Consider the following 10,865-nt stretch of genomic DNA (forward strand, 5'->3'; position numbering starts at 1 on the left):
TCTTGCCACACCAACACTTTCATCAGCGGAACATTTCCCTTCTATTTCTTGATCTGTTGTACATAATCAATTTGAGTCACAGGCTCTTCTTCCTCCTCTAGTAGCGTATCAGGCACTAGGATGGAAAAACGCTCTCTATGGAAAGGGTGACTAGGTGAAGACCAATATAGCCAAGCCACCAAATGCGGCATATGCCAATCCTGCCAGCTACTGAACTCTGGCAATGTGTCATTTCCTGTGGGGTGAGATAACTTTAGACTGCGTTCTGAGGCACAAAAGTCTTGATTAAAGCAGCTAATAGACTTCCGTAGCTCTGACCCAATCCAATCTTGGATCAGATAAAGAAATTATTGGAGATGTGACCAATGACAACATCTGAAGAACAGAACGAGGAAATGGGAGAACCTAATGGTGTCTTCAGTGGTGGAAAAAGGGTATCTGAGGAGCTCCCTTCTAAGAGAGAGATGGGAAGATTTATCTTATTTCTAAGCATATTTTTAGATTTTTATCTATTTACATTTTCAGTTGCAGGAAATTATGGCTTGTCAGACAATTATTTAATGACAGGCACAGCTTTAAAAAGTTAAAGCTTCATAACCACTGAAACTCAAACTGTCAACACTATATGTGAAAATATACAAATCAAACTTTAGTAAATTCTGAAGCAGATTTTCCACTTGCTTATCATAATTCCTGGTGCTGAAGTCACTGCAACGACGGATGCACTACTTGAAGAAGTGGTACAGGTCATGTGCTATTATTGTTTCAGGTTTGGCATCCACATAGTGCAGGACAAAATACTTTTCCATAAAAACTTTGCAGCTTCAAACAGTCATATTACTGTTGACATTGGTGCTTTCTTCCACTTTTGATAGTGTCATATCTTTTGCAGCTTTTAAGTATATGCACTGTGATTTGTTTCTGAGAATAGGATTGCTTAAAACCATATCCTACAGTTCATCTTCAATAGGTGCTTTCAGAGCCTCTCTGTTGAGCATTTGTTCCTGCTCAATCCAGTTCAAAACAGATATTTTTCTGTACTTGGCTTCTGCATTGGCCAATGCCACCACGTTGCTGTCCCATCTTCAAGGCAATTTATGAACTCCAACTGATTTGCACAGTTTACAGTTGTAAAATTGGTATTTTTCTTTTGCTTTTACCTTTTGGTTCTATACAGTCTGGGTGTAGCACTTGATGTAATACACGTCATATGCATGGGTGTCTTTTGGGTCAAGGCACCTACTTTACTTTCCTTGCAACGTTCTTTCTAATGTAGCTTCTCCTGTGTTGAAACTGTGCTTAATGCATCTAAAACGCATGCACAAATACGAATTAACCACATACACCTCTACCCCAATATAACGTGACCCGATATAACACAAATTCGGATATAACTAGGTAAAGCAGCGCTCCGGGGGAGCAGGACTATGTGCTCCAGTGGATCAAAGCAAGTTCAATATAACATGGTTTCACCTATAACGCGATAAGATTTTTTGTCCCGAGGACAGCGTTGTATCGGGGTAGAGGTGTACTACCTTTCAAGAAAAATGCTCCAACAAGTGAATTGCTCAAAGAATTTCATCATTGCATGGCATAATGAAGTTGCTGCCTCACACTGTTCAGTGGAGTTTCTTCTTAGTTCCACTGAGAAGGCTGACACTAAAATTATCTTGCATGCTACCAACGTAACAGGGAGGTGCTAACGCTGGATTTTTGCACAAGACAGATGTTCTAGTGCTCTCTGAGAGATGCCACAAATGCCTTCCACAAGATTCCATTTTTCTGCCTGATTCTGAGGAACAGAATCACTGTAAATCCCTCACAGTTTGGTCCCATGACTTGGCCCGATAAAAGCAACCATACTGCCAGGTTTCCACGCCCCTTCAGGATGTTACATTACTGTAAGGCTGACTGGAAAGATCAAATTATCTTACTGGAAGCCATTTGATTCAGCCTCCGAAGAGTCCTCCTCACTCTGAAGATGCTTAGAAAAAGCCGAGACAGTCACTGATGAGGTCATAAATGCACTGGAGACATTCATATGCAAAGTTTAAAATTTGAAGACCAACATTACAACACTTGCAGAGCTACGCTGGTGGATGTTTTTCAAGAAGCAGACAACTGAAAAAATATGCCAACATAGAGTGAATTTATACTTGCCATTGAAAGGGAAATTATCAATCAACAGAACACATCAGGGATGATTAAGCACATCCAAAACTACCCTCCCCTATAAGGCATGAATGGGTTTTGGGGGATGGACATATCACACCAGTTATGTGTGAAATATCACGTGTGAAAAATCAGTCCTTCAGCTAATCAAATGCTTTTGTACAAAGACCAGATGCTCACTACCCTGCAAATGTCTGGCCAGCAGCCTGCCTTGTACAGAGAGTACAAGTGCAGCATGGATGAGGATCAGTGTGACTGTGTGTCTAGCAGTGGTGACCTACATGGCAATGACACTAATTATGACTTTGATGAATAAGTGTTTTCAGTCCTACATGCCACAGACAAATTCCCTAGGATTAGCCAAGATCAATGTGTTTTTTTGTTTTGTTTTTTTCTAACGTAAGCAAGGTATACTGGTATTAAATTTCCTAGAACTTATATCTACCTGTTCTACGTTTGTCATGTTTGGTATCATTGTTTTCGTGGGACAAAGGGCTTTCAAATTATACCAAACTCAGTACAATGTTGTCGGAAACGGGTTATCAAAATTTCCACCAACTGCAAGACATGGAGCTCGTGAGAAGGGGATCAGGGGATCAGTGAGAATGTCCCCTCTGCCATGCGGCAGAGGGTGACACCACTGAAATTACGATTATGTAGATTTTTGTGAATCATATGACATCCCCACTTACCTTTCATTCATTAACTTGCCCATAAAATGAGATTTTACGACATTACACCCCTAGACTGAATAAGATCCAATGGCTAAAAGTTGACAGTAGACAAATTCAGATGAAATAAGATGTACATTTTTAACAGTGAGGGTAATTAACCTTTGGAACAACTTACCAGTGGTTGCGGTGGATTCTCAATTATTAGAAATCTTTCAATAAAGATTCGTTTTTCAAAAAGATATGCTCTAATTCTAACAGGAGTTACTTCAGTGAAGATCTAGGGCCTACGTTATAAAGGTCAGACTAGAGGATCACAGTGGTCCATTCTAGCCTCAAAATGTATGGGCTATATGAATGCTTAGCTTGCAAGCAAGCTGGGGTGTAAATCTACCCCACACTAGCCTCCCGGACACTAAGCATCCATGTAGGTCCTGCTACTACACACTAAAAGTTCCATAGGATGCTTTGATCTAAGCACACTACAGAATTCTTAGTTTGCGGCAGCAGGGTCTACACAGACACTTAGTGCACGTGAAGCTAACATGAGGTAGATTTATACCCCTATTTACCAAGAATTAGGTGGTCATACAGACAAGACCTGTAACTCAGCCATACCTGAACAAACTTTCACAGGACATACAAAAAGCACATCTCTAGCCCCAAGGATTTATTTCTGCATTATTTCAAAGACCAGTTGTGTACAACTGAGGTGTTGACACCTTCTCAAAAAACTTTCAAGAATATTTTATAATGGAAAGTGTTAGAGAACCTAAATATAGCAACTGCTACCAGGTCCCCATACAATTTTTAAGGCTACCTGGACTATTTAGACTCATTCTCCTTCCACCTACAACCCTGGCTATACTTTCAGCAGCAGACTGACACAGCAATTACTTTCAGTTCTCATTTTCTAATGAGAAAATATCAGGAGCCTAATGTAGTTTTTACCATATGAAGTGAGCTCAAGTGGCCACAGGGCAAACGAAGTTGCTGAAAGAAGACCTGGGCTCCTGGTAGATAAGTGCAAAGCAACAGCTACAATTAAGATTGCCTGAATATTTCCAGTATAAAGGCTCAGTATAAGCACTTCTTCACAGAACACACAGTCAACCTCTAAAATTCATTGCCAGCAGATGTTGTGAAGGCTAGAAGTACAACTGGGTTCAAAAAAATAATTAGATAATCCAACAATTGCTATTAGCCAACATGGTCAGGGACACAAATCCATGCCCTGGGTGTTCCTAAACTTTAAGCTGCCGAAGCTAGGTCTGGATGATGGGATGGTTCAGTGGTTAATTGCTCTATTCTGTTCATTCCCTCTGAAGCATCTGGCACTGGCTACTGTCAGAAGTCAGCATACTGGACTAGATGGACCATTGGTCTGACCCAGTATGGCTATTCTTATGTTTTACGAAGCGCTCAGAACTTGCCCAAACTTTCTTCTTTTGGGCTAGAAAGACAAGATGGGTGAGGTAATATATTTTTATTGGACCAAACTCTGTTAGTGAAAGAGACAAGCTTTGGAGCTTACATAGAGCTCTTCTTCAGGTCTGGCTGACATTTCCTGGACTTGGTCTCTGCCTAAGCATGATTTTTTTTTAGTTCTTTTCATAAAGAAAAGTTCAAAACATGTTATGCTATTCAATAACTGCACTCCACTTCATACAGTGAAGTCATAGTCAGTTTGGGGGTTTGTAAAGGTAGAAAGTCTCCTTTTAAATGTATGTAGTATTTAAATTTCTTTGTAAACAAAAATTAGAAGGCTTTTCCTATCCCTTGTGTGTTTGTAACAGTCTCGAGTGAGCTCAGTAGCCACATCAGACACGCTCAAGCATTCCCCTTTCTCTATTTTCAACAGTTGCAGGTTTGTTGCTGCAGCAACAGCTATATGCAAGCATTCTTTTGCAAACCTGGGAAAGAATACAGACATGAACTCCCCTCAGATCAGAGCCTCATGTTAGTGATAGCATCACAACAGACAGGAAGTGAAAATCACTACCAACAAGAAATAGTGAAAAGGGGGTGAGAGTGTCTGGGTCAGGTGGAACCCTGCAGCTGGGCTCTAGGAGGGTAAGGAGTGAGAGTGTCTGTGCTGGAGGGGGTTGGGGGGACTGCAGCTGGCCTTGAGGGGGAATAGAAGATACTTAATTTAGCAAAATATACTGAAATACATTCACTAATACATTGAGCATAATTAGAACTACAGTTATCAAATTAAAATTTAAGTACAAGAAAGTACAAAATTTTTTTTGTTTATTGCTCACTCACAGATTTGCAAAATTTGGTAATCTGCAAAGTGATGAGATTCTATTGTACTCATTTTAAGAGATTGGTACACCAAATTAAACTTACAGTACTAGCCTGCCAAGTACCAGAAGGACATCTTCACATTCCGTAGTCAAGTATGGTCGTGCATTAGCAAAGCTTTGGATGGAGATTCGATACACTTCCAAAAAAGGCAAAATATGTTCCGATGCACCCCGGTTTCCAGCATACTGTAATAATGTCTGAAAGAAAACAAGTTTTATTATTATAATTTTCATATGAAATTTTACATCTAAATGCAAAAATATACACACTATAGTAATGTTAAGACTACACCGTAAAAAAATCATGGAAAAGACAAAACTCCACTGTAAAAAGTGACTGGGAAAATGGCAACTTTTTGCTCAACAGAAGTTCTCCATATGCAGTCTCCTAAGATAAAAAGTATTAAAAATAAGCACTGAATTACTTTTACTAATTTTAATCCTGTTAGTGTGGTAGAAGTTCTACTTCAGAGTGAACTAGATTCTATAGTGACTCATGAATTAGAAGAACTGTTAACTAAGATCCAGATAGAGGGGCAAATTCTGCCCTCATCTTCATCTGTGCAACTCATTGGACCTCAACACGGATATACAAGTGTAACACAGCAGGATCTTCATTGCTAGTGAGAATTCACAAACAAAATAAAATACTTTAAATTACAGAGCAAGATTACAATGCCATTAGATAGTATAAACATTTCAACACCTTCACAAAATGGATACGAAGTCACTGACAGAGAATCATCATAGAACCCAAAGTGATGCCACTGTTAAGCAGTACTTCTAAAAGGGGAATCATACACCCATAGCTCAGTCCCGTGTGCATGAGCGATGCAACACAGCTAGGCCTAGCACAATTAGAGGGTTGGTTTTTTTAAAGCGAGTAAATATTTATTGCTAAACATCGATGTCACAATACACACAATTAAAAACGTACAGATAAGCAAAGAAAGAAAAATGCTACTTAAGAGTTTGATTTAAGGTTATTTACTTTGTATATTTTGACATGTGATGTTGACAATTTGTCTTTTACCGGTTACAAAGCTTTAACTTTTGGAATCTCAACATCTACTGTCATTAAATAGTTGTCTGACAATCTGCCACAACTGTGAAAATTCAAATTCATAAAAATCTAAAAAAATACTTAAACATTGATATTACCCACTGAAATGATTAAAAAAAAATGTGCAAAGCCTAAATACAGCCAAGTTGAAACCTAGAGTTCATTGGGTGCAAGGCAGCTTACTTCGACCTAAGTTCCTACACTAAAATTTCACTCCCGCTGACATAATTCATCCACTATGCCGACTTAACTCAACCTCAATGAGAGGCATAGTGTGTAGGTCAACGTAGTTAGGTTGATGCAATATAGTGCAGATACTGTGTTATTTAGGTGGACTTTAGCAGACTCCAGGAGGTGTCTCACAACGCCCCACCTTGACTGCTCTGGTCACTGTTTTGAACTCCACTGCTAAATGGCCAGGTACACACCCCTCCCCTTTAAAGCCCAGTGAATTTTTGAAATCCTATTTCCCGTTTGCCCAGCTTGGAGAGCACACCTAGCAATTGCCCAGCTGACCATACTGGCTACACACTGCAGACACACGCCCATCTGGACTACTCAGGAGGTGTTGGATCTCCTCAGTCTGTGGGGAGAAGAGACTGCAGGCACAGCTCGGATCCAGCCACAGAAATACTGACATGTGGGGAGAAGACCAATTAAAGAACAAGACCCAAAAACTAAGAGTTGAATATAAACAAATTTGGACTAGAAATAATGTACAAGTTTAACTCTGAGGGTAACTGACCATTGGAACAATTCACCTAGAGATGTGGTGGATTTTCCACTTGAAATCTTTAAACTGAGACTGTGGGCAAGTCTACACTTAAAACACTGCATCGATGTAGCTGCACCAATGCCACTGTAGCGCTTTTATGCTGAAGGGAGAGAGCTCTCCCACTGGCATAGTTAATCCACCCCATGAAAAGGGACAGCTATGTTGGCAGAAGATGCTCTCACAACGACACAGTGCTGTCCACACCAGCGCTTAAGTCAGTATAACTATGTCGTTCAGGCACATTTATTTTTCACACCTCTGAGTGATGTAGTTATAGCAAAGTAACTTTATAGTGTAGACCTCCCCTGTATCTTTCAAAATGAAGTTATGGGTTTGCTAAAGAAATTACTAGGAGAAATTCTATGGCCCACATTATGCAGGAAGTCAGAAAAGGTCAACACAATAGTTCTTGCTGACCTTAAAAATCTTTGAATCTATATATTTTAACAAGTAACTGCACCTCTATAATATAACATTATTCTGGAATGCATAGTGAGAAAGTAGATAGGTATTTGTTATTTCTAAAGTGGTTAGAGAATTGTTCTGACTCATTCTTTCCCTAACCATTGTCGATTACAACAGGTGTAATACAAAATTTGAACTGATACTTGTTAGGATATAGATATTCAGGCCTGTCTGTAAAGGCCTATACTCTAAGAATTTAGGTGTATTCTTATCACTTAGCTAGTTCTAGAAGTATAAAAAAAGAGAGAATCAAAATCACTGTCTGCCCGTGTAAAGTCCTTCTCTTACTGTGACAGTCTGAGGCCCTGTTCTTAGACTAAGGCCTTTGGCTAAGCAACAGAGGCAGCCATAAGATAGTCACATTGAAATAAGATGCTACTGGGCTGTTAGGAATACAATCCTGTCTCGATAGTGCCCTTCACCTCCAGAGAAAGGGAAGTGCCTAGAAGATGTAAAAGGAAACCTAGTTTGATAGCATCCTGTCTGGCAAGAACTCACTTATCAATAGCTGGGACGTGAAATCCTCACTTCTGTATTGTTTTGTCATTATAGTTCCCACTTTGCTATTGTTTGTCTGTATAATCTCGGTCTGGTTCTGTGATTGTTCCTGTCTGGTGTATAATTAATTTTGCTGGGTGTAAACTAATTAAGGTGGTGGGATATAATTGGTTACATAATCATGTTACAATGTTAGGATTGGTTAGTTAAATTTCAGGAAAATGATTGGTTAAGGTATATCTAAGCAGAACTCAAGTTTTACTATATAGTCTGCAGTCAATCAGGAAGTGGGTGGGGGAAATGGGAACAGGGAATGGGGGTAGGGAAATTGGAGTCATGTTTGGCTAAGGGCAGGAATGGGAACAGGGACACAGGTGTAAGGCTCTGTGGTGTTTGCACTTTGGACTTCAGGTATTGTTGCTCTCTGTTCATGCGAGAAGGACCAGGGAAGTAAGTGGGTGAAGGAATATGCCCCCTAACAATACCCAACACAGAAATTGTACCTTTGATCTTCTGATCTAAGAACCTTCCAAAATCCACATGGCCATCTCCAAACTATTTGTCATGTCAAGTTCAGAGATCAAAAGTTGCCTATGGTTTGATGACAATGCAATAATGCACAGCAAAATGGATTTATTCTGCTTCAAGTTGCCTGGGTGCGCTCTAGCAAATTGATGCCAAGCTAGTAATTCTGTAGCAATGTCCTTTAAATAAATAATTTAACTTATATTGACTACAAAAAAAACAAAACAAAACAAATTCATGTAATTTCTTTGATATCAAAAACATCTTACTGGATCCTTACATTTTCAATATGATGCAAATTGTACCAGAAACACAACTGCATTAATACTCAAAGTAACAGCTAGAGAATTCTGTACCCACAGATGCAGTTAGCTATTACAGGTAAGAACATTAGCTGGACGTTTCTCCTGAAATGAGCACCGAAATTGCTAACAACGTTGACATTTAGATTGTCAATTTGAGATTTAAAACTTCCTCAGAACTATTAATTAAGACAACGCTGCCACATGTATACCTTAATGCTGACAAGGGGAGAGCGAAACAATTTTTCTTAAAACAAAGCTTTCATTCTGGGGCACCCATTCGAGGACAAAAACACAACCTCACAGTACGCACAAACATTACTGATCAATTGTGTGCGCAAATTCAACACTTTAAATGCAAAGTAGCTCATACATTAGAATTGGAAGAAACTCCAAATAACACAGTTCTCCTCTACAGCGGGCTGGGAGGCAAGGTTACACTCATCAACACAAATGCTCAGAAAAGGCTATTTCTAAACGTTTAACTCGCCCGGACTGATGCCTCTGCGTTGCAGCGCTGGCAGCGATAGGCTTTCCCAACACAACCCCTCTGAGCTGCCGGGCTCCCAACGCGAGAAGGCTCCCGCACGCACAAGCGCTGCGCGGCCTAAGGCAAAAGCTGCCCCGCTCTACGAGGGACCACAGCCCCCGCCCGCGGCGCTCCGTGCGGGACCCCCGGGCCCCGCAGCTCCCGCCAGGCCCGGCTCCCACCTGGCAGAACCCCCGGCAGTAAGTCCGAGACGAAGACTCCGAAACCTCCTGTTCGCGCAGCTCCGCCTGCAACTGCCAGAGACGGGCGCGAAGTGCGACCACTAGCCGCTCCATATCGGGGCGCGGAGACGCCTCAGCCTCTGCGTCCGCCATCTGCACTCGTCCCCACCGCGCGTAGGCAGCGATCACGTGATCAGGAGCAACCTGATGACCTCACCGGCATGGAACGGAGTCACATGACTCACACGTGACTGGCAAACCCAAGCGGTCACGAAACCACGTGATCAAGGAATGAGGCAAAACAGAAAAACGTTTAAATAGGTGACGTTCTAAGACAGCGCCATATTGTTAACACGTCTGTTGGCCCCGCTTTCAGCGGTCCCGCTAGGCTGTGCCGCTAGAGACCCCCCCAACCGCCGCGGGGGCGCGCGGCGCGGCTCATGAATATGTGGACGGGAGGAGTCATGCGCTGCGACCAGTGAGGGCCGGGGAAGCGGGCGAGGAGTGGTCGCCCTGGTTATCTTTGTACCCCGCCTCCCCCCAAACCCTTCCCTTCTGCGAGGCAAGCTAGGGATGGAGCCTGGGTGCCAGTGCCCCTAGGTGCTGGCATTAGGAGCGTGCGGCGCGCTGCACCGCCCCCTGACTGGAAGTGGGTTCCATTATATGCAGGCTTTACAGTTTGGTTCAGTGGCTCTCAGCACCCCACTATAATAATTCTTCCAGCACCCTTGCCAATGCTTGTGTGTCACATAAGCCTGGAAGCTATGGACATAGGTGGTCCGCCAGCAAAAGGTCCTGAGAGCCAATTCTGCTGTATCTCAGCGGCCAGCATGCGGTGTGTTCATGGCACCACTGCCAAATTCTCTCTTACGCCAGCAGGAGATGGGTTCATACTGCTGTAACTCGGAGGCCAGCAAATGGTAGCTTCATGATACCACTCCCTCTCTAGATTCATTTACTCATTGCACTGTATCTCAGAGGTCAGATGGTAATGTGTTCATGGCACCACTGCCGCTGTATCTCGGAGGAGGGCAGGCAGTGGGCACATAGTACCACTACTACTGTATCTCAAAGGCCAACAGGCTATGATTCATGCTATCACTGGAAGAATATTTCCTAGTCTGGCAGGCAGGGGATTCATGGCACCACTGCCGCTGTATCAGAGAGGACAGCAAGCAGTGGGTCCAAAGTATCTCTTAGCCCACCCTGTGCTGGGTTCACAGCACGTCTGCTGCTGTATCTCAGGCAAGCACTCACTGGGCTCATAGCACTACTACTGCTGTATCTCAGAGGCTACCAGGCAGCGGGCTCATGGTACCTTTGCCTCTGTATATCAGAATCCAGCAGGGGGTGGGTTCCCGGTCATTTAGG

The 10,865-nt window shown here is 42.3% G+C and overlaps 1 protein-coding gene across 2 annotated transcripts in view; it reads right to left on the reverse strand.

Annotated features, from left to right (window-relative positions):
- The window catches only part of RLF (RLF zinc finger), a 101,577-nt gene extending 91,923 nt beyond the window's left edge, over positions 1 to 9,654 (reverse strand). For both annotated transcript variants that reach the window (XM_077838084.1, XM_077838083.1), the window contains exons 1-2: positions 9,495 to 9,654; positions 5,199 to 5,353 (exon numbers count right to left, since the gene is read on the reverse strand). In XM_077838084.1, the coding sequence (XP_077694210.1) occupies positions 5,199 to 5,353; positions 9,495 to 9,647 (308 nt within the window). In that variant the 5' untranslated portion in view covers positions 9,648 to 9,654. The remainder of the gene's footprint in view (positions 1 to 5,198; positions 5,354 to 9,494) is intronic.
- Between the last annotated feature and the right edge of the window lie 1,211 nt (positions 9,655 to 10,865).

This window comes from Eretmochelys imbricata, chromosome 19, assembly GCF_965152235.1.
Source record: "Eretmochelys imbricata isolate rEreImb1 chromosome 19, rEreImb1.hap1, whole genome shotgun sequence".
Taxonomy (NCBI): domain Eukaryota; kingdom Metazoa; phylum Chordata; order Testudines; family Cheloniidae; genus Eretmochelys; species Eretmochelys imbricata.